Raw genomic sequence first — 25,594 nt, forward strand, 5'->3', positions numbered from 1 at the left:
TACTGACCATACAGCAGACATCCCCCAAAGCCTCCTAGACATACCTGGAAGTGGGGTGGGGGTGGCAGGCATAAGGAAAAGGAGAAACCTGAAATGCATTATTACGAAGTGCAAGAAGCCAGTCTGAAAAGGCGGCATACAGTATGATTCCAACTCTATGACATTCTGGAAAGGGCAAAACTATGGAGACAGTAAGGTCAGTGGCTGCCAGGGAGAGAGTGGGATGAATAGGTGGAGAACAGAGGATTTTCCAGTCAGAGAAACTGTTCTGTATGATTCTATAATGGTGGATATATGTTATTGCACCTGTGACCAAACCCATAGAATGTTCAACACCAAGAGTGAAACTTAATGTAAATTATGGACTTTGAGTGATTATGTGTCAAGGCATTCACCAGTTGTAACAAATGTACTACTGTGGTGGAAGATCACCTCAATTTTGCTGTGAACCCAAAACTCATCTAAAAAAAAATCTTCCCTTCCTCTGCAGCAGTCTTGTTAGAGTCAGCCACCACCTCTTCCTCCTCCAGGCAACAGGGGGATGTCCAGAAACAAAGTAAAGTCACTTCTTTTAGGTCAGAGGGAATTCGGTTTCTTACAGCTTCTATGCAGGGTTGGCATCATGGCTGCACAACCTGTGCAGGTGTACAGGGTCCAGCATGTAAAGACCCCGCGTACTTGGTTTAATGCTTTGCTGTTACCACTTTGAAATTCTTATTTTTTGAACAAGAACTCCCTATTTTCATTTTGCACTCCCCACCCCCCGACACCCACCCACTTCTATGTCTAAGGCTAATCACTTCTCTGCTCCGGTCAATACTATCAAAAACGAAATTCTCAAGTCTTTCATTGCCAGTGTTTAAATGCCAACGCATGCTTGAGTTTTGTTGTCCAAAGGTACTTTTTTCAACCAATAAGTATGCCTGAATTGTCTCCATTATATGACTGTGGGCTTGGAAGAGGAGGAACAAGCCCGAGATTCTGAACTCCTTAAGAGGGTACTATTCACCCCTGCTGGAAAGAAGAGGGGAAGGGACACAAAAGCAAAGCAGACTGGACACAATAAAAATGTCTCTGGTGATACCACAATTTTAGGATTTGACCTGTTTAGTTTCAACTGAACATAAACAAATAAACCAAACTGCCCAGAAGTAATTTTGCCTGAGAATGTGAATGCAAACAGCTCTGCTTTGCCAGAGCTTTTAAGACTTCAAAAATGCAGCTGAATTTTCTTCTAAAGGGAACTTAGTTCCTAAGAGAATTGGGGAGGCATTCCCAAGTCACATAGTGCCTCATTTGCAACTATTTCTGGGTTGCACACTGATTTCCTTTTCCAAGGGTGCCATCCCTCCCCAGGTCAAAAAAAAAACCAACCCGAGATGGCACCCTGATTGTGATGGCTCCGATCCAATTCCAGGCTCTCTTTGCTTCACTTCCCCTTTTCTCTCTTTCTCTGTCCATCTCATGTCTTTTTCTCTGAAATGGTCTTTTTCTCATTCCCTCCTGCATCCAGTTTTTGCTTAGTGATCTTAGGAAAAATCTCCTTTCTTTCCTTCTCTGTTTCATTGATAAACACTCAGTGACCTCAACTGTGGTAGAATTTGAGAATAGTAATAATTTAATTGAGAAAGAGAAGATAAGTTTATGTGTGTGGAACACAGAACCAGTATCTAAAGTGCAGAAAAATAACCAAAAGCATTTAGGAATCTCCTTAAAATTATTTTCTTCTTTTTCCATTACTTAAGTCTGCTTAAAAAAAAAAAGTTAGCATTCAAACTTACAAAAAGAATTCTCATTCTGTTTTCTTATATTGGCAATAATTTTTAAAAATTAACTTGTAAATAGCATTTTTGTTTTAATTAATACCCAGTTCTTCCATGTAAGGTTTTCGTGGGATAATCTCAGCACCAATAAGCACTTATTACCTCTATGGGAAAACATGCAAATTTTCATTTGTGAACATTTGACCTACAAATTCTTGAGACATGATTCATTTGCAGCCAATAGTTCCTGACAGAACTCAGGGATAAGGTAGGAATAAGTCTGATGGCAAGGAGCTAACAAGGGTTAATTCAAGGAGTTTGGCAATATAAAAGCAAAGAGCAGCAATACAGGTGATTATATTTGCAAGTTGCAGGGTGTAGGCTTATTTACCCTGTGGCATATGGTATCTCAGTCCCACGACAAGGAATCGAACCCGTGTCTCCTGCATTGGAAGGCGGATTCTTAACCACTGGACCACCAGGGAAATCCCTACATTCGCACCTTTTAAGTGAGTGAACATATTTTCCAGGTATGTTCTACGATTTCTAATTCCTTAATTTTCCAATATTCTGATCTTTGAAACCCTCTAGTGGCCATAACAGGAATTGCGTTTTGGGGGAAACCTGCATCAGCATATGTTCCTTGTTTTCTGATTTTTTTTCACTATGTGCTAAAGTGAGAAATATATTCAAGGGATTAGATCTGATAGACAGAATGCCTGAAGAACTATAGATGGAGGTTCGTGACATTGTACAGGAGGCAGAGGTCAAGACCATCTCCAAGAAAAAAAATGCAAAAAAGCAAAATGGTTGTCTGAGGAGGCCTTACGAACAGCTGTGAAAAGAAGAGAAGCTAAAGGCAAAGGAGAAAAAGAAAGATATACCCATTTGAGTGCAGAGTTCCAAAGAATAGCAAGGAGCGATAAGAAAGCCTTCCTCAGTGATCAGTGCAAAGAAAGAGGAAAACAACAGAATGGGAAAGATTAGCGATCTCTTCAAGAAAATTAGAGATACCAAGGGGACATTCATGCAAAGATGGGCTCAATAAAGAACAAAAACGGTGTGGACCTAACAGAAACAGAAGATATTAAGACGAGGTGGCAAGAATACACAGAAGAACTGTACAAAAAAGAGCTTCACGACCCAGAGAATCACGATGGTGTGATCACTCACCTAGAGCCAGACATCCTGAAATGTGAAGTCAAGTGGGCCTTAGGAAGCATCACTATGAAAAGCTACTGGAGGTGATGAAATTCCAATTGAGCTATTTCAAATCCAAAAAGATGATGCCGTGAAAGTGCTGCACTCAGTATGCCAGCAAATTTGGAAAACTCAGCAGTGGCCACAGGACTGGAAAAGGTCAGTTTTCATTCCACTCCCAAAGAAAGGCAATGCCAAAGAATGTTCAAACTACTGCACAACTGAATTCATCTCACATGCTAGTAAAATAATGCTCAAAATTCTCCAAGCAAGCTTCAACTGTATGTGAACCATGAACTTCCAGATGTTCAGGCTGGATTTAGAAAAGGCAAAGGAACCAGAGATCAAATTGCCAGTATCTGCCAGATTATCGAAAAAGCAAGAGAGTTCCAGAAAAACATCTATTTCTGCTTTATTGACTATGCCAAAGCCTTTGACTGTGTGGATCACAATAAACTGTGGAAAATTCTGAAGGAGATGGGAATACCTGATTCCCATCAAGATCGCCTGTTCTGCCTCTTGAGAAATCTATATGCAGGTCAGGAAGCAACAGTTAGAACTGGACATGGAATAACAGACTGGTTCCAAATAGGAAAAGGAGTACATCAAGGCTGTATATTGTCACCCTGCTTATTTAACTTATATGAAGAGTCCATCATGAGAAATGCTGGGCTAGATGAAGCACAAGCTGGAATCAAGATACCTGGGAGAAATATCAATAACCTCAGATATGCAGATGGCACCACCCTCATGGCAGAAAGTGAAGAACTGAAGAGCCTTCTTGATGAAAGTGAAAGAGGAGAGTGAAAAAGTTGGCTTAAAGCTCAACATTCAAAAAACGAAGATCATGGCATCCGGTCCCATCACTTCATGGGAAATAGATGGGGAAACAGTGGAAACAGTGTCAGACTTTATTTTTTTGGGCTCCAAAATCACTGCAGATGGTGATTGCAGCCATGAAATTAAAAGACACTTACTCCTTGGAAGGAAAGTTATGACCAACCTAGACAGCATATTAAAAAGCAGAGACATTACTTCACCAACAAAGGTCTGTCTCATCAAGGCTATGGTTTTTCCAGAAGTCATGTATGGATGTGAGAGTTGGACTGTAAAGAAAGCTGAGCGCCGAAGGATTGATGGTTTTGAACTGTGGTGTTGGAGAAGACCCTTGAGAGTCCCTTGGACTGCAAGGAGATCCAAACAGTCCATCCTAAAGGAGATCAGTCCTGGGTGTTCATTGGAAGGACTGATGGTGAAGCTGAAACTCCAATACTTTGACCACCTGATGCAAAGAGCTGACTCATTTGAAAAGAGCCTGATGCTGAGAAAGACTGAAGGCAGGAAGAGAAGGGGATGACAGAGGATGTGATGGCTGGATGGCATCACCAACTCAATGGAAATGAGTATGAGTAGACTCCAGGAGTTGGTGATGGACAGGGAGGCCTGGAGTGCTGTGGTCCATGGGGTTGCAAAGAGTTGGACATGACTGAGCGACTGAACTGAACTGAGAGATCTCTTCAAGAAAATTAGAGATACCAAGGAAACATCTCATGCAAAGATGGGCACAATAAAGGATAGAAATGGTATGGACCTAAAAGCAGAAGATATTAAGAAGGGTGGCAAGAATACACAGAACTATACAAAAAAGATCTTCACAACCCAGATAATCACGATGGTGTGATCACTCACCTAGAACCAGACATTCTGGAATGCAAAGTCAAGTGGTCCTTAGGAAGCATCACTATGAACAAAGTTTATGGAGGGGATGGAATTCCAGTTGAGCTGTTTCAAATCCTGAAAGATGATGCTGTGAATGTACTACACTCGATATGCCAGCAAATTTGGAAAACTCAGTAGTGGCCACAGGACTGGAAAAGGTCAGTTTTCACTCCAATCCCAAAGAAAGGCAATACCAAAGAATGCTCAAACTACCGCACAATTGCCTTCATCTCACACACTAGTAGGAGAAGGTGATGGCACCCCACTCCAGTATTCTTGCCTGGAAAATCCCATGGATGGCAGAGCCTGGTAGGCTGCGGTCCATGGGGTTGCGAAGAGTCGGACACAACTGAGCGACTTCCCTTTCACTTTTCACTTTCATGCATTGGAGAAGGAAATGGCAACCCACTCCAGTGTTCTTGCCTGGAGAATCCCAGGGACGGAGGAGCCTGGTGGGCTGCCATCTATGAGGTCGCACAGCGTCGGACACGACTGAAGCGACTTAGCAGCAGCAGCAGCACACACTAGTAAAGTAATGCTCAAAATTCTCCAAGCCAGGCTTCAACAGTACGTGAACCGTGAACTTCCAGTAGTTCAGGCTGGGTTTAGAAAAGGCAGAGGAACCAGAGATCAAATTGCCAACATCCATTGGATATCAAAAAAGCTAGTGAGTTCCAAAAAAACATCTACTTCTGCTTTATTGACTATGTCAAATCCTTTCACTGTATGGATTACAATAAACTGTGGAAAATTCCTCAAAGGATGGGAATATCAGACCACCTTACCCACCTCATGAGAAATCTGTATGCAGGTCAGGAAGCAACAGTTAGAAGTGGACATGGAACAATAGACTGGTTCCAAATAGGGAAAGGAGTACATCAAGGCTGTATATTGTCACCCTGCTTCTTTGACTTATATGCAGAGAACATCATGAGAAATGCTGGGCTGGATGAAGCACAAGTGGGAATCAAGATTGCCGGGAGAAATATCAATAACCTCACATACACAGAGGATACCACCCTTATGGCAGAAAGCAAAGAAAAAAGCCTCTTAATGAACATGAAAGAGGAGAGTGAAAAACTTGGCTTAAAACTCAACATTCAAAAAACGAAGATCATGGCATCTGGTCCCATCACTTCATGGTAAATAGATGGGGAAACAGTGGAAACAGTGAGAGACTAATATTTTGGGCTCCAAAATTACTGCAGATGGGGAGCAGCCATGAAATTAAAAGATGCTTGCTCCTGGAAGAAAACTTATGACCAACCTAGAGAGCATATTAAAAAGCAGAGACATTGCCGACAAACGTCCATCTAGTCAAGGCTATGGTTTTTCCAGTGGTCACGTATGGATGTGAGAGTTGGACTATAAAGAAAGCTGAGAGCCGAATCGATGCTTTTGAACTGTGGTGTTGGAGATTGAGAGTCCCTTGGACTGCAAGGACATCCAACCAGTCCATCCTAAAAGAAATCAGTCCTGAATATTCATTGGAAGGACTAATGCTGAAGCTGAAAACTCCAATACTTTGGTCACCTAATGCAAAAAACTGACTCATTTGAAAAGACCCTGATGCTGGGAAAGATTGAAGGTGGGAGAAGCAGATGACAGAGGATGAGATGGTTGGATGGCATCACTGACTCAATGGACATGAGTTGGAGTAAACTCTGGGAGTTGGTGATGAACAAGGAGGCCTGGCATGCTGCAGTCTTTGGGGTCACAGAGTCAGACACGACTGAGCAACTGAAGCGAACTGATACAGACTGAATGTTTGTGTCCTTTCAAAATTCATACGTTGAACCTAGTTCCCAGCATCATGGTGTTTGGAAGTGAGGACTCGGCATAGCCCTCATAAAGGGGTCTAGCAGCCTCATAAAAGCAGCCCCTAGAGCTCCCTTACACCTTCCACCATGTGAGGACACAGTAAGAAGACAGAACGAGGAAGCAGACTCTCACCCACTTCCACATTTGTCAGAAAGAAATTTTGGTTATTTATAACCAACCCAGACGATGATATTTTGTTATAGTAGCCACACCTGGCCACATCTTTTGGCAGGAATCTTCAAGTATATTTTACTTCAATTCAATGTCAATCTTAAAACTTCTAAATACACTGTATTTCCTTTGTAACCTGCACTTTACACTGTAAACAACTGATCTATGTAGCTTAAAAAAAAAAAAGCATGAAAGTTATTCCTTCTAAATCTGATTTGATTCTATTACTTTTGGAGCCAAAGATGACCTGCAGAGTTAGGCACTTGGTGTTTGCTTATTCTATTATTCCTCCTGCCTTTCAGAAATTTAAAACGAAAAACAAAAAAACACTTAACTTTGGCAAGATTGGAACAGCAAGGCAGTCACAGTAGTTTGTCATTTTAGTACTTATAAACTCATACTTTTCCCCTGCTCTGGACATTAATATATTATTTTCAGAAGTGGATGAACCCAAGAACTGCTTTGAAACCTCATTTTAATAAAAAATTTTAATATTCCTAGTTATCTTTTCTCATATTTCACTAACTTAAAGAAATACACTACAAAACTGATCACCAGTTAAACTGAGTATCCAAAGACCTAATTTAATTTTTTGAGACACTCAACTTGGGGCTTCCCTGGTGGTCCAGGGGTTAAGAACTTGCCTTGCAATGAAGGGTATGCCGGTTTGATTCCTGGTCTCGGAAGATCCCACATGCCAAGGGGCAACCAAGCCCATGTGCCACAACCACTGAGCCTAAGCTCTGGAATCCATGTGCCGCAACTACTGAAGCCCGCCTGCCCAGAGCCCATGCTCTGCAACAAGAGAAGCCATTGCAACAAGCCTGAGCACTGTAACTGGAGTAGCCCCTGTTCATAACTAGAGAAAGCCTGTGCCCAGCAATGAAGACCCAGTGCAGCAAACCTATTTAAAGAAAAAAAAAAAAGACACCCAAGTTAATCCCAGAATAAACATCTATACTTTAAAGCACGTGTATATGTGTATTTAACTGACATTTTATAACCTAAATGTACATTGGTGTGAGCTGGTTAAACTGTCTTACCTCCAAAGAATGTGGTCATTATAAAGGTATATGTATAAATTTTAAAAGGGCAATGTCCTGATATGAAATGACTTCCAAAATATGTTAAGGGAAAAAATACAGAACTCTGTGTGTGTATATATATATTTATTTATTTTGAAGGAAGTGTATGTACACTTGAATATAAATATGCAAAGTATCTTTAGAAAGATACCTAAGGAACTGGTAATCACTATATTTAGAACAGAAGTACCTTTCATTGTATGGCCTTTGTTCTGCTTGAATTAAAAAAAAAATCCTGTGCATGCTTTTCCCACTTAAAATTTTAAAAGTATTTTACATGTTACTATATAGGACATGCTTATAAATCAGTAAGATGAAAGCTAAATACTCAAATAGGGAAATGGGCCAATGAAAAGGAATTCACTAAAAAAAAATAAACCACCATCAAATGTGGAAAAATACATAACCCATTACTAATAAAAAGAAGTAACAAAAGCAAAAAGTATCATTTCTCCTCTCTTGATTTGGTAAAAATTCAAAAGCCTTATAGATCTGATAAGAATATGGGAAACTTTCATTGGTAGAAGTTAAACTTTTAAAGAAGGCAATTTGGCAGTATCCATAAAAACTGAAATGTGCACAGTCCAGCAGTCATGCTTATACAATCTATAATTACACTAAATCAAGTGTAGAAGGATATATTACCTCAGGATACAGAGGCAGTATTATCATAGTGACCTAGAGCACAAGGACTGTCATCAGACTGCCTGGGTTTAAATCCCACATCCTAGCTTGGTGATATTGGCAAATTTCTTAATTCTACAGCCATAGGGTCATATACCAGAGAAGGCAATGGCAACCCACTCCAGTACTCTTGCCTGGAAAATCCCATGGACCAAGGAGCCTGAAGGCTGCAGTCCATGGGGTCACTATGAGTTGGACACGACTGAGTGACTTCACTTTCACTTTTTACTTTCATGCATTGGAGAAGGAAATGGCAACCCACTCCAGTGTTCTTGCCTGGAGAATCCCAGGGATGGGGGAGCCTGGTGGGCTGCCGTCTATGGGGTTGCACAGAGTCAGACATGACTGAAGCGACTTAGCAGCAGCAGGGTCATATACATTACAGAAAGATCATGTAGGTATCCATTAATAATAAAAATAATTACATGTGAATCAGTATGTGAAGTAGGAGTCAAACTCATTTTTTAAATATTAATTAACAGACCAGGATAAAGATGGAATCCCAATTTAATAGGCATTTATAAGAGAATACAGCAGATTTTCCATATTTACTTGCTAAAATTTCCTAGGGGAAAAAAAAATGAGAAGCATTTTTGCAAACATTTATCTTACTCTCATGCTGCCTCAGTTATTAGGTGCCATATTCCAAAGAGCAAATGAATTGCACATAATACCTATAACATTGAGTCCTTACCTTAGATATTATGGTGTATAGAAGTCATAAAATCGAACTGGAAGACAATTTTCTAGTTTGAAGCCTAGTCTCAGTTGGTTATGATTTTAAAATTGTACAAAATTATATTTTCCTTTATGTATAAAAAATTACACATTACAGATAAAGTTCCTTTTGACCACCCTCCACTCTAGTAGTCAATGTCATCAATTTAGTGCATATCCTTAGCAAACCTTTTTCTGTTAGTTTACATACTTAAATGTAACCATCAAAAAATGTATTGTTTTGAAACATTTTGTTATTATTTGGCAACATACATAAGTATGTCTTGACATTGTAGCTCTATTTCTTTTCTAAGAGAATTCTTTTTTTTGGCTATAAAAGTTGAGTTTTGCTCCTTTTTCTCCTCCCTCTCTGGGAAACTTGTGTAACTAAAGAGCCTTTGTGCTACTGAAGGACTTCCCCACAAGCTTATGTTCTTCACAGATGCTTATGGTAAATGCCAAATAATTTTTTCCCCCCAGCCATGCTGTGCAGCATGTGGGATCTTAGTTACCCTACAAGGGAACAAACCCATGTCCCCTGCATTGAAATGCAGTTTTAACTACTGGATTGCCAGGAAAAGTCCTCCAAATACATTTCTGAGAGGATTAATGAAAAGATTTTATGAGAATCCAGGAATTACATTTTTTCCTTTATAATGAATACACAACAGCATATTTAAAATTTCAAGCACACTTTCATCACTTTACACATTTTTCTATAACTGCCAGAAGATAATATATTTAAAATAAAAATAAAATATGTAGTCCAAAAACATCTCAGTGATTTTTACATTGATATGTGCTCAGAAATAAACATGATGCTAGTGTTAAAAGAAACCACCTGCCAATGCAGGAGACATAAGAGACTCGGGTTTGATCCCTGGGTTGGGAAGATCCCCTGGAAAAGGTCAAGGGAACTACTCCAGTATATTGCCTGGAGAATCGCATGGATAGAGGAGCCTAACGAGCTACTGTCCATAGGGTCGCAAACAGTCGGATACGAATGAAGCAATTTAGCACGCAGAAATAAAACATTTCTTTGGAAAAAATTAAATAGATTGATTACAGAAATAAAGACAATCTAAAAACCGAGTCCAAACAATCTAATTTTAATAGGAACAGTCACCTTAGAGCAATTAAAAAGCATCTGACTAAAGCAAAAGGTTCAATGGTAATACTTCTAAGATAAACATTTCATTAAAAAAAATTTTGGGGGGGCCACATGGCATGCAGGATCTTAGTTCCCTGACCAGAGATCGAATACGTACCCTCTACAGTTGAAGTACGGAGTCCTAACCACTGAATCACCAGGAAATTCCCATAGATTGATTGATAAAATTTATTGATTACTGATTTATTCACTGTCATGCCACATAGTGTGTGGGATCTTAGTCTGCCAACTAGGGATTGAACTCAGGCCCTCGGCAGTGAGAACACAGAGTCCTAATCACTGGAACACCAGGGAATTCCCTTAAGATGAACATTTTTAAAATGATTAATATACTTGCTGTAAACTGTATAAATTGGTAATTAAAAAATTTAAAATTAAGAAAACTGTCAGGCTGCTTGGTCAAAAAACATTATACTGGCTTAAGGTGAATTACCTAACATTTTATTAGAAAATTACATTGTTTTTCAATATATTACTTTAAAAAAGCTTATGTTTTTACTATCAAAAATGAATTAATGTTGAAAGAAATTATATGTACACGAGTGTGTATATGTCCACATTCACTCTGCACATAAAACATTTAAAATACCACTCAAGGGACTTTGACAACGGTCCAGTGGTTAAGACTCTGTGCTTCCACTGCAAAAAAAAAAAAAAACAACCCAAAACACTACAACTTTAATTCATTAGATCTGTACCAAATCTTATTTGTAGCTTTGGGACATCAGGAAGCTCAGTTACCTGTATATCTCTCTCAGAGTATTCCTAGATTCTTTTCTTTTACTTAGCTTAAATATTAGCTCTGGATAATTAAAACCTGTATCAATGTAAATGTAATAAAAATAACTTCAAATGTAAATCAGATTAAAAAAAAGTAGCTGTAACAGACTCCAAAACCAAATATAAATCAGTTTTGATAGCTAAATGTCTTGGGTTACCAGTACATCTTTTATTCATCATATAAGTGAACAACTTTTATTCATCATATAAGTGAACAACCACAACAATCAAGACAACTACAGCAAAATAATCATAGTTCACATTTAGAAAATATTACCTTATCATTAAATGGCCAGGTTTATTATCTGAAATATCACGTTTTATTATTTTCTTTTTTTAAAGTTGATATTTTAAAACTAATCAGAAAAACTTTACTTCAAATACTACCAATAATATAAACAATTTAATATATTTAGTACAACCTGATTTTAAGGCTTTTCTTTAATGTTCAACCATATAATCTTTTAGGATCAAGATAGTTATGTTATATATTCAAAGGAAAAATTTCCCAAACTTGTCTTTGTAAATTAATAAAGAAATTGTTAATTGAAGAACTTAGAGTCAACAAAGGCTAAAATTAAAATATTTTTATTCATTTATATGGTAAATACTGTCTCCTACTAAAAAACAATGACATTAGTCTTTCAATCTGTCAAGCTTAGCTAAACAGAAAATCATATGTCTATTTTTGATATCATATGTTGACATGATACAGAATGCAGGATGTAAAAATCAATTTAACAGACATATTAAGTAATCGTATAGATATGTAGAATCTTAGATAAATGATCAAAATTATAAGTGAACGTTAAATGTGGGCACATGGATATATCTATGTACACTGATGGGTTTAACAGAAAATACGTTTGCAATGATTTCTGGTAACCAGCTTGCTTTCTGTGAATCTTTAAATACCCAGTTCCAAATCTTCCAGCTCTTGGAGAAGGGCTTTCTCTTTCTGAATTTTCTCCAACTAGAAAAGTTTAAAACAATAAAGTTATTAAACAGGAAATGAAATAATTATTAGATCAATAGGCACATAGCGAAAGAGAAAAAATTTAGAGAAAGAATATACCTGAGACTTTACCAGATTTTTTGGTCACCACAGATTTAAAAAACACAGATTAGAGACAAGGTCTAATTTGTTGTTTGATATGAATCAGGTACTTGGGGGCAATCTCAAAAATGACAGAATGATCTCTGTTCATTTCCAAGGAAAACCATTCAATATCACAGTAACCCAGATCTATGCTCCAACCACTAATGCTAAAGAAGCTGGAACGGTTTCTATGATGACCTATAAGACATTCTAGAACTAACAGCAAAAAAAGATGTCTCTTTCATCATAGGGGACTGAAATGCAAAAGTAGGAAGTCAAGAGATACCTGGAGTAACAGACAACTTTGGCCTTGGAGTACAGAATGAAGCAGGGCAAAGGCTAATAGAGTTGCCAAGAGAACGCACTGGTCATAGCAAACATCCTCTTCCAACAACACAAGAAACGACTCTACACGTGGATATCATCAGATGGTCAATCAGACAGAAATCAGACCGATTCTGTTCTTTGCAGCTGGAGAAGCTCTCTACAGTCAGCAAAAACAAGACTGGGAGCTGACAGTGGCTCAGATCATGAATTCCTTATTGCCAAATTCAGACTTAAATTGAAGAAAAGTAGGGAAAACCACTAGATCATTTGGGCATGACCTAAATCAAATCCCTTACGATTATACAATGGAAGTGACAGATTCAAGGGATTAGATCTGATAGAGTGCCTGAAGAACTATGGACAGAGGTTTGTGACATTGTATAGGAGGCAGTGATCAAGGCCATCCCCAAGAAAAAGAAATGTAAACAGGCAAAATGGTTGTCTAAGGAGGCCTTACAAATAGCTGAAAAAGAAGAGAAGCAAAAGGCAAAGGAGAAAAGGAAAGATACATGCATCTTAATGCAGAATTCCAAAGAATAGCAAGGAGACATAAGAAAGTCCTCCTCAGTAATCAATGAAAAGAAAGAGAGGAAAACAATAGAATGGGAAAGACTAGAGATCTCTTCAAGAAAATTATGAGATACAAAGGAACTTTTCATGCAAAGATGGGCACAATAAAGGACAGAAACGGTATGGACCTAAAAGCAGAAGATATTAAGAAGAGGTGGCAAGTATACACAGAAGAACTATACAAAAAAGATCTTAATGACCCAGAAAATCACAATGGTGTGATCACTCACCTAGAACCAGACATTCTGGAATGCAAAGTCAAGTGGTCCTTAGGAAGCATCACATGAAAAAAGCTTGTGGAGGTGATGGAATTCCAGTTGAGCTATTTCAAATCCTGAAAGATGATGCTGTGAATGTACTACACTCGTTATGCCAGCAAATTTGGAAACCTCAACAGTGGCCACAGGACTGGGAAAAGGTCAGTTTTCACTCTAATCCCAAAGAAAGGCAATACCAAAGAATGCTCAAACTACCACACAATTGCACTCATCTCACATGCTAGTAAAGTAATGCTCAAAATTCTCCAAGCCAGGCTTCAACAGTATGTGAACCTTGAAGTTCCAGACGTGCAGGCTGGATTTAGAAAAGGCAGAGGAACCAGAGATCAAACTTGCAGCATCCACTGCATCATAGAAAAAGCAAGAGAATTCCAGAAAAAAATCTACTGCTGCTTCATTGACTACACTAAAGCTTTTGACTGTATGGATCACAACAAACTGTGGAAAATTCTGAAGGAGATGGGAATACCAGACCACCTGACCTGCCTCCTGAGAAATCTGTACGCAGGTCAAGCCAACAGTTAGAACCCAACATGGAACAACAGACTGGTTCCACATTTGGAAACAAATACATCAAGGCTGTATATTGTCACCCTGTTATTTAACTTCTATGCAGAGTACATCATGCGAAATGCCAGACTGGATGAAGCACAAGTTGGAATCAGGAGTGCCAGGAGAAATATCAGTAACCTCAGATATGCAGATGACACCATCCTTATGGCACAAAGTGAAGAGAAGCTAAAAAGCCTCTTGATGAAAGTGAAAGAGGAAAGTGAAAAAGCTGGCTTAAAACTCAACATTCAAAAGACGAAGATCATGGCATCCAGTCCCATCACTTCATGGCAAATAGATAGGGAAATAATGGAAACGGTGAGAGACTTTATTTTTGGGGGCTCCAAAATCACTGCAGATGGTGAGTGCAGCCATGAAATTAAAAGATGCTTGCTCCATGGAAGAAAAGCTATGACCAACTTAGCATATTAAAAAGCAGAGACACTACCAACAAAGGTCCTTGTCAAAGCTATGGTTTTTCCAGTAGTCACGTATGGATGTGAGAGTTGGACTGTCAAGAAAGCTGAGCGCCGAAGAATTGATGCTTTCTATCTAACTGTGGTGTTGGAGAAGACTCTTGAGAATCCCTTGGACTGCAAGGAGATCAAACCAGACAATCCTAAATGAAACCAGTCCTGAATACTGACTGGAAGGACATGCTGAACTTGAAACTCCAATACTATGGCTATCTGATGTGAAGAACTGACTCACTTGAAAGACCCTGATGCTGGGAAAGACTGAAGGAAGGAGAAGGGGACAAGAGAAGATGAGATGGATGGATAGCATCACTGACTCAATGGACATGAGTTTGAGCAAGCTCTAGGAGTTGGTGATGGTGATGGACAGGGAAGCCTTGTGTGCTGCAGTCCATGGGGTCATAAAGAGTCGGACACAACTGAGCGACTGAACTGATGAATTAAGGAGACAAAAGACAGAGCTGTCTTACTGCATTCTCTAAGTCTAATAAATCTTCCATTCTACACTTGGGCTTCAAAGTGTGGAGGACAGGAGGAAGGAAAAGGGGAAACAGGACAGTGTGACCTGAGATACAGAAAAGAAGAGAATTTTCTATTTGTCTAACATAATAAGCAGCAGCTACAGCATTAGTATGTCTCACAGGAAATAGGGACTCCCTCATTCACCATGATCCACGTATTCCCCTATCCTTGCGTATTTCAAAAGAAGTTTTAAAATCTATATACTCTTTAATCTGATTAAATAGTTGCTTGTAATAAAAAGGGGAAGGGTGGTAGTAACTATGAGCCCAAATGAAAAATGCAGAAAAGACCTGATTTTTTTCTAGCTGTTTTCCAGCTGCTGCTTGTTCTTTCAGCTGTTCAATTGCTCTCAGTTTCTGTAAACACCAAACAGGAGTCAAAAGGAAGAAAGAATAAGTAATTCAGAATGCACAAACTACTTTCAAAATTAAACATAAAACTGTGTACATTAAGAACATGAAATTTGGTATTTTTCAAAAATTTAATATTACTATATATGTACATCTATGTATATGTACATGTATGTAAATATATGTCTAATTTCACCATTTATTTCAGTACCTCATGGTACTTGGACCACATCTTTAGCTTTAAGAGAAACTCAGTAATGTGGCCTGGGAAGCGCTCTAGAAACCTGATTTTACCTCCAAGGCCACCATCACACAGTGGTTGCAATTTGACAATTAATAAACTTCCTTTTGTGCCTCTTTCTTCATCTTTAAAAATGGGATGAATATCTGTCCTACCTGTCTCACAAGGGTATAATGAAGCAGTGAGTATAAAAATGTTCAAATGTCCATTATTTCTTATTACTCTAAAAATCAATAATAAAGAACTAATATCCCTTAGACATCTGTGAATAAAACTAAAATCAGTACCATTCCTAAGTTACAGTATTTCATGGTGAGAAAGCAACAACAAGGATTGCTACAAACCTCTCAGATGCCTGTCTTTAGGCATCTAAACACTATTTCCTTTATATAATTCTCATGTGTTCTTTCAATAAACACATGTGCTTTTCACTGAAGCCTCCCACCTTCTTTAGGTTCTTGATTTTTCTGTCTGTCTCAGGGTCCCCGGAAGTTGACTGAGAAATAGTACTTCGTGGTGTGCTTTGCTGGGCAGGAGCGGGTGGCATATCTGGACTCTTGTCAATTCTCGCTTCCTGCAGGAAATATTTTCAAGAATTCAGTTTTCAAAAATGAAATCACTTTAGTATTTCAACAAATAGAGCCTTTTAGAAAACAAAATATGATTTAGAAAACATAGTCTTTTACACACTTTATATAAAGAAAGCAACTGAACTGCTGGCCTCAAGTATGTTATATCGTCCCATAATAGATATAATGAAGCTTAAAAAAATATTTCAGTACAAGAGATATCCAAAAGGCTAGATCTGTAACTTAAAGTAACATAATAATAAAATAAAAAATAGCATATTGGGGAATTCCATGGTGGCCTAGTGGTTTTAGGTTCCTGTGCTTCTACTGCAGGGCACACAGGTTCAACCCCTGATCCAGTAACTAAAGATCCCTCAAGACACGTGATGCAGCCAAAAAAAAAAAAAAAAAAGGATTTTAGTAATATTAGCAAAATGTAATAAAAATGTTATTAATGTAAAATATAATTAGTTATATAATAACAAATGGAAAGAAATGAAATGACCTTAGTAAAAGAGGAGATTACTGTTTCAGCCAATAAACATTCTAGATTTTTGGTTATTTGGGGATGTGCCATTATATGGATGATTTGGAAATGTGAGAGGGTTTATCTAACTAAGGCATGTGTGTGAAGTTTCACTCTTGGATATCCTCCAAAACTATGAGTATATAAACTCAAGTACATATAACAGATGATGTTACAGGGTAAGTCCCATAGAGATTTATTTACAATCAGATCAATTCAGCTCGGCAATACTGTGCCATGGAAAACTTTTTAAGTAGGGCTTCTACTTCTTCCTTACAGAGTTCCCAGTAGAATACACAGATTCTGCAAGACTCTAGAATCTCTTAGAGTTCTGGGTGGAATACTCCAAACTCCCAAAGCATCCTAGGGGAACATGGGACAGGGTATCACTTGTAGATCTCCAAATCTAAAAATGTCTGCCAGAGAGTTTTTAGACAGTGCAGAATTCGAGCATTTTTTTCTTTTTTAGAGTCATGTTGGTTCTAATTCGTACACTACAATCCACAAATGTTAATTCCTAACCTTCTATGTGAAAATATTACTGAGCATTTAAGAGTATTTAGAAAGAAATTATTTAGTTTTGACTCTTAAGGAGCCTATAAGTTCTGATAATATGGTGTAGTTTGGTATTTTTCATAATAAAAAAGGAGAGGAGTGGATAAAAGGAGAAGAGACATACTTTGCCTACCAAAATTTACTTTTGAAATCTCATAAAAAAAAACTTTTTAAAATTATTTATTTTTATTTATTTTTGGGCTGTACTGGGTCAAATCATACTGGGTCCGATCTTCACCGCAGCATGCAGAATCGTTTAGGTGTGGCATGTGGGATCTAGTCCCCTGACCAGCAATCGAACTCGGGTCCTTTGCACTGGAAACGCAGTCTTAGCCACTGGATCACCAGGGAAGTCCCCTCAATTTTTTCAATTTAGTTGTTTGGGGGAATATCCTGGCAGTCCACTTTCACAGCTGAGAGCCTGGGTTCCATCCTTGGTGGCAGAACTAAGAGCCTGTAAGCTGGGTGGCATGTCCAAAAAAATAAAAATGTAGTTGTTTGTAATCAGGTGAGAATACTAATTTTCTAGGAAGATTCAGTTCAGTTCAGTCGCTCAGTCGTGTCCAACTCTTTGCGACCCCATGAACTAGAGCACACCAGGCCTCCCTGTCCATCACCAACTCCTGGAGTTCACTCAAACTCACGTCCATCGAGTCAGTGATGCCATCCAGCCATCTCATCCTCTGTCATCCCCTTCTCCTCCTGCCCCCAATCCCTCCCAGCATCAGGGTCTTTTCCAATAAGTCAACTCTTCGCATGAGGTGGCCAAAGTACTGGAGTTTCAGCTTTAGCATCAGTCCTTCCAAAGAACACTCGGGACTGATCTCCTTTAGAATGGACTGGTCGGATCTCCCTGCAGTCCAAGGGACTCTCAAGAGTCTTCTCCAACACCACAGTTCAAAAGCATCAATTCTTCGGCACTCATCTTTTTTCACAGTCCAACTCTCACATCCACGCATGACTACTGGAAAAACCATAGCCTTGACTAGACGGACCTCTATTGGCAAAGTAATGCCTCTGCTTTTGAATATGCTATCTAGGTTGGTCATAACTTTCCTTCCAAGGAGTAAGCATGTTTTAATTTCATGGCTGCAATCACCATCTGCAGTGATTTTGGAGCCCCCAAAAATAAAGTCTGACACTGTTTCCACTGTTTCCCCCTCTATTTCCCATGAAGTGATGGGATCGGATGCCATGATCTTCATTTTCTGAATGTTGAGTTTTAAGCCAACTTTTTCACTCTCCTCTTTCACTTTCATCAAGAGGTCTTTTAGTTCCTCTTCACTTTCTACCATAAGGGTGGTGTCATCTGCGTATCTGAGGTTATTGATATTTTTCCCGGCAATCTTGATTCCAGCTTGTGTTTCTTCCAGCCCAGCGTTTCTCATGATGTACTCTGCAAAGAAGTTAAATAAACAGGGTGACAATATACAGCCTTGACATACTCCTCTTCCAATTTGGAACCAGTCTGTTGTTCCATGTCCAGTTCTAACTGTTGCTTCCTGACCTACATACAGGTTTCTCAAGAGGCAGGTCAGGTGGTCTGGTATTCCCATCTCTTTCAGAATTTTCCACAATTTATTGTGATCCACACAGTCAAAGGCTTTGGCCTAGTCAATAAAGCAGAAATAGATGTTTTTCTGGAACTCTCTTGCTTTTTCCATGATCCAGCAGATGTTGGCAATTTGATCTCTGGTTCCTCTGCCTTATCTAAAACCAGCTTGAACATCTGGAAGTTTATGGTTCATGTATTGCTGAAGCCTGGCTTGGAGAATTTTGAGCATTACTTTACTAGCATGTGAGATGAGTGCAACTGTGCGGTAGTTTGAGCATTCTTTGGCATTGCCTTTCTTTGGGATTGGAATGAAAACTGACCTTTTCCAGTCCTGTGGCCGCTGCTGAGTTGTCCAAATTTGCTGGCATATTGAGTGCAGCACCTTCACAGCATTATCTTTCAGGATTTGAAATAGCTCAACTGGAATTCCATCACCTCCACTAGCTTTGTTTGTAGTGATGCTTTCTAAGGCCCACTTGACTTCACATTGTCTGGCTCTAGATGAGGGATCACACCATTGTGATTATCTGGGTCGTGAAGATCTTTTTTTGTACAGTTCTTCTGTGTATTCTTGCCACCTCTTCTTAATATCTTCTGCTTCTGTTAGGTCCATATCATTTCTGTCCTTTATCGAGCCCATCTTTGCATGAAATGGTCCCTTGGTATCTCTAATTTTCTTGAAGATTAATATCATGTAAAAAATTATTAAAGTTAAGTGAAATATGACACAATTTCTCCGTATTTTAAAAAACAAAGAGTAAGTCAAAATGTCTATGTTACTGTATTTAAATTCTGGTCACTCTCTGGAAAGGCTATGCATATGATAAGATGAAACTCTTTGTTTCACTTATTTTTGATAAAGATGATAAGTTCATAGAATCACCATAAATTTATAAAAGTACTTGGTTAGATTATATACATCTGACTCCTTTCTGGTTCCTTAATTCACAGTCAGGCATAAGAAAGATGGTCTGGTTAAGGTGAGGTCCTATCATAGATTGTTTACCTTCATTCTACCTCACAATCATAACTTTTACTAACTTCAACCAGTTGTTTCAAAAAAAATAATAATGCTTTGCATATTGATAGAATTATCTTGAAAGTAGAAAACATTTTGCTCTCACTGAGAAAACATGCAAAAAGCAACTCTACAATGATGGGTTAGTAGTATCACCTTTAGTAAATAACATGTGTCGGTGATTATATGGCTGTATGCAGTGGGGTGTGGGAGAATGTTTCTGTAATTATTACGTTTTACAGTAAAAGCACGCATTGTTTTTTCAAAAGAGCCACAGGACTATCATTAAGAAAGTCACTATTTTAATATTAGTTTTTCTAAATTAGAAAACTGAGTCTATAACCCTCTTCCCAAAATTTCATGTACTCAAGAATCAGAAAAACACACAAAATAAACGACTAATATTTTATTACAAAGGGAATTTACTTAGCTCAGTACCAGCAATGGTCATATTAAAAGTATCTTTTGATAAAGAGGAAGAAATATCACATAAAAATAGGATTCTGTGTTGAAAAGATTTCTGAAGACCCTTAAATCTCAATTAGAAGGAATCTTATACAGTCATTGTAAAAAACAGGATGGCAGTTCCTCAAGAAATTAAAAAATAGAGCTACCATATGATCCAGCAATCTCTCTTCTGGGTATACATCCAAAGGAAACAAAATCATTATCCCAAAGATGTATCTGTACTCCCAGGTTTGTTGCAATATTATTTATAATAGCCAGGGTATGGAAACAAGCCAAGAGTCCATCAACAAAAGAATGAATATAGAAAATGTAATATATAAACATCAAACATATATAGAGTAGAATAGTATCCAGCCATAAAAAAATAAATAAAAAGGAAATCCTACCATTTGCAACAACATGTATGAACCTGGAGGACATTATGCTAAGTGCAAAAAGCCAGAAAGAGAAAGATAAACAGTTAAATACTGCACGACTTATAAGTGGAATCTAAAAAAGAGAGAAGTCAAAATCACATAAATAGAGAGTAGAAATGGTGGCTGTCGGGAGCTAGAGGAAATGGGGAATGGGAGAAATGGGAAGGGGCTAGTGAAAGGGTACAAACTTTCAGTTATAGGATGAATAAGGTTTGAGGATATCATGTAGAATACGGTGACTACAGTTGATAATATTTTATTATACTGAACACAGTGATTGAAATTTGTTAAGAAAGCAGAATTTAAATGCTCCATCCCTCAGAATATATGTGTTATATATGTGTTAATTAACTTGACTGCAGGAATCCTATTACCATGTATACCTATATCATATCATCATATTGGACACTTTAAGATTTTTATTTGTCAATTACACCTATAATCATTAGCTGGAAAACCAATGACAACAAAAAAGGAATCTTAGCTACTAGTCTGTAACATCAGGCACCAGCAGAGGTCCCTACCCACTCTGATGAGAGGCTAAGTCCTGGTTTTACACAAGTCTAATACGTGGACTAGATTATTTTACTTGTAATCACCAAAGCCTGGGTTATTTACAGATATTTCTGGAGATAAAAATATATCAAATCATTATCATTGGTGTGTACAAAAGAACACGCCAATATTTTAAGCCCAGATTTTAGCAGAATATGGTTACACAATGAAATTGTACTGGAGAAGGAAATGGCAACCACTCCAGTATTTTTGCCTGGAGAATCCCAAGGACAGAAGAGCCTGGCAGGCTACAGTCCCTGGGGTCACAAAGAGTTGGACACGACTGAGTGACTGAAGATGAAAGAAATTCTGTACCTTAAAATAGTAACTGTCTACCAAAACACCCAAGTAACCTAGAACTGTCAAAATCTAAGCATTAATAGGCAAGACCAAATTGTCTGAACCTCAAAAATGTGATTACCACGACTTTACTAACCACATGTTTCTAGCAGCTGGTCTCACTACCACCATAAGCCACAAGCCATCACTATTTACTTGTCAATTGTTGTTTTTCAACTACGAAGTATATAAAAAAATTCTTTTAGAACAATTTCACTGTTTGGATACTTCTGGTATTTAGATTTCTAGTTGAACAATTTCCTGTAGCAATCTACTGAGTGACAAAATGGCTTTATAATCATGTAATTTCTGGTCTCTCCTAAACACATGGTTTAAGAAAGCAAACTATACTACGTCACCCAGGCTCCTCCAAAACAGTCTGCTGCAAGTAACACACTACATAATCCCACCAGGGTTTCAGGTCTTAAGGTCAGTCCCAGTTCCCTCAGTCCCACGTTACACATACAGGACTACTGAGAAATTCATAGGTAAACACAAAAGAGACATTTTGGCTACTTATGTCTAACTCCAACTACATTTTATAATCTAACAATCAAGTTTTTAGGACTACAATTCTTTAAACTTTAAGGCATAGAGCTAATTTAACTGGTTTGGTCTGTTTTGGTTTGAAAAGATAAGTGTCCCAAGTACCTGCTTTGCAGCTTTCTTAGCCTCATGCTTCCTTTGATTTTTAAGGGCTGTTTTTGATAATGGCTTCTCATTTCCTGGTTGTGGTTTCATATTCTGAGGTGGTTCTTCTTCGTGCTATGGAAAATACAAATAAATGATTCTGAAATGGAGTCCATGTTTTTAAAAACATATACAACAAATTATACAATTTTGCTAGTACATGACAAATTTATTTTATCAAATTTATCTTAAGTTCACTGACAAAGAATATTTCAAAACTCTTGTGGCAGGTTTACTTCAATGGTCAGGATGGATTTAATAAAGATCTTCCTATTAGTTGATATATGATATCTTTCAATTATATAAGAGCCAGCAAAATTCACTTTATTTTTATTTAAACAATGGCATTTTTCCTAGTACTACCACTGACACATGATTTTTATAAAATTAGATACTAACAATAGCTTCTTCTGTGGTCCTTTTGGATCTGACTACTGCCAAAAGAAATTCAGTTGCCTCAATTATTTCCTTTGCACAAATAGTCAATTGATATATCTTTACTTGCAAAATCAGAGATTAGAAGATAAATGGGAAAAAAAACCGACAGTAAGAAAACAAATTGAATAGGAAGGAGTAAATAAATTACATAATTATAAATCCAGCTAACATAATGAAGAAGTCTTTAAAAAACTAAGCAACTTGTCAGACTGTACAATGAAAACAAGCAAATTTTCATCATCAGGTATTTCTATAATTATTAACTACATTCAATAAGAGGGTGAATTACAGGTAGGATCAAGAAGGATTTAATGTAAAACATGATGACTATACTTGATAACACTGTATTGCATAACTGTACAGCTCAAATTCCTTGAGAGCAAAATTCAAATGTTCTCAATAAATAAATAAATAAGGTGATGGATGTGTTAATCCCCAGGTGAGAGGAAACCTTTTCAATGTATATCAAATCACCATGATGTACCCTCTAAATATCTTACAATTTTATAGGTAAATTATGTTCCAATGAAGCTGGGGGGAAAAAAAGGAACACCAGAGTAATTTCAGGCAACATGTAGTATAAATAACAGTACTCAACTTCTTATCAGATTTATCTACTTATTGATTTCTCTCAACTTTGCTATAATCTGAATGCTGTCTCTTAAACTATCCATACTCAGCACATCAAAAGGACCAGATCTCCATGAAGTTTTCTGAGTACTAGATCTCAGAGCTGTGTTGTACTTAACAAGTGCCATAATCAAATGGGCAGGGATCAAACATTTAAGATACAGAGTAATAGCAAAAAATCATAAGGTGATTTTTATCTTAGCAGCTGCACTAACTATAGAAAGCATCAAAGTTCTATGTGTGAATATACCCTACTTGAAGTAACTGAATATATGAGAATCCATATTTGTAGAAGAGACAAATTTGCAGAGCAAGCCTTTCACTTTTTTTTATATCCACTGCTCATAATGATAGTTAAGATATACTAATATTTATTGAACATTTGTGTTATACATCAACATTCTTTCAATTGTGAGCTCTTCTATATAGTATCTTGCTTTAGTTGAAAAGTTTCACTCATGAGAACTTCAAAAACAGACAAAGCAATTAAGAAAGATGCAATAAGAAAGGATGAAGTCTCTTCCACTCTATAACCATCATGTAGCCACTGACAGACTTTTATTTTAGATGAAAAAAATCCACACAGTTATTATGGATCACAGGCTTTTCTGGCTTTAGTATGTGTCTACTCAACTTTGCTATAATCTGAATGCTGTCTTTAAACTATCCATACTCAGCAATTTCATTCTTACTAATAAAACTTGTTTCTTCAGTAACATTAACTCTAACACTGTTTTGATGAACACATTATATAAAAGTGAAGCTTTTCTGAAAGCCAAGAAATACTTCTTTAATTAATATATAAACTTTTTACTTATAAAAAAAGTAACCTTTTTTCTTCAGGGGGAAGAATCCAAACACATTTTTTCCTCCTTCTTCTATGTAACCCTTTCTTTGTGAAATTATCAACCAGGCTATCTTTGTTTCTAGTAATTTCTTGACAATATTTTCTTTGCCATTTAGCTCTTTTCTGGAATTAAATACAAAAATTTCTCATTTATAGGCATGTAGCTCCTTCAACTAAAATGATGTGACAGGGTCACATAATCCCCAGGTTATATATAAAAGCAAAAATTTAGTGGAAATCTTGACTGTCAAAAAAGTTTAGTTTTAAGAAGCTCTCACATAGTTTTCTCCCACTTTTTTCAAAGTATATTCTTTCCATTTTATTTTTTCTCCCCCCACTGACCAAAACAAATTAGTTTTATGAGTCAGAGAACAAAAATATATACTATTAATAATTCAGAATTTCTTTCTCTTGTGCTAACTTGCACAGATTCAGAAAGCAGGATGGGTTGAGGTCACTTCTTTTTTTTAATCTTGTGTAAGAAAAATTTCAATTGAGAGAACAAATTTTAAGACTAATATATCCTTTTTAAAAATCTAAAGACAAAAATAGTAAATAGGGCTTAATTTGTTATATATTTTTACTAAATAACAATGCAACAAAAATGTTTAAATACTAAGCACAACACAGCACATAAGTGGCATAAGTGAAGCACAGAAATATTTATCCTTTGAAAAAGTATCTACTTCCCTGAGTGCCTAATCATTTAGTGACTATATAGTTGGACACGACTTAGCGACTGAGCACAAGCCCAAGACCATGCACTAGGTGTATATTAGGACAGTACACCTAATGTATGGTCTTGGGCTTGTGCTCAGTCACTACATGGTGACCAACTCTTTTTGACCCTATAGACTGCAACCTGCCAGGCTCCTCTGTCCATGGGATTTCCCAGGCAAGAATACTGCTGTAGGTCGCTATTTCTTCCTCCAGGGGATCTTCCCAACTCAGAGATAGAACCTGTGTCTCCTGCATTGGCAGGCAGATTCTCTACCACTGAGCCACCTGGGAAGTACCTTTCTATTAATACCAGTAATTTTGTTGTTCATTCTTTTTTTATTTTTTGTTGTTGTTCATTCTTAGAGTAACTTTATTCCTCAACATCATCACAGAAACTCATGTCATTAATAAATGCTCTCTCCTGAGCTCCGAAACATCTTATAGTAGATCAGAATCTGACGAATACTTGAACCGCAATTTTGCATCAGAGGTAAGGATCTAATGGTCCAAGGACAAGTGCGTTTTGTTTGATCAGCAGTGTCTTAAAAAAACTGAGGCATTTCATACAAGCATCCAGACTTGTTTTGTCTTGAAAAATCAAACATTTTGGCAAACTGGGCCTAAAAATCTCCTGTGGAAACAAAAGGCTACTGTTGTGCAGTTGCTATGGCCTTTAAAGAGGGAATGTTCTCTCTCTTCACCCCTCCCCACCACTCACCACTGTCTCACACTACCAGCCTAG

General features: G+C 37.6%; 1 protein-coding gene across 2 annotated transcripts in view; it reads right to left on the reverse strand.

Annotated features, from left to right (window-relative positions):
- Positions 1–11,260: 11,260 nt before the first annotated feature.
- The window catches only part of EIF2A (eukaryotic translation initiation factor 2A), a 41,861-nt gene continuing 27,527 nt past the window's right edge, over positions 11,261–25,594 (reverse strand). For both annotated transcript variants that reach the window (XM_019960869.2, XM_070793211.1), the window contains 4 exons: positions 22,179–22,292; positions 15,972–16,100; positions 15,226–15,291; positions 11,261–12,084 (listed from right to left, as the gene is read on the reverse strand). In XM_019960869.2, the coding sequence (XP_019816428.1) occupies positions 12,019–12,084; positions 15,226–15,291; positions 15,972–16,100; positions 22,179–22,292 (375 nt within the window). In that variant the 3' untranslated portion in view covers positions 11,261–12,018. The remainder of the gene's footprint in view (positions 12,085–15,225; positions 15,292–15,971; positions 16,101–22,178; positions 22,293–25,594) is intronic.

The sequence above is a fragment of the Bos indicus genome, chromosome 1 (assembly GCF_029378745.1).
Source record: "Bos indicus isolate NIAB-ARS_2022 breed Sahiwal x Tharparkar chromosome 1, NIAB-ARS_B.indTharparkar_mat_pri_1.0, whole genome shotgun sequence".
NCBI classification, from domain to species: Eukaryota; Metazoa; Chordata; class Mammalia; order Artiodactyla; family Bovidae; genus Bos; species Bos indicus.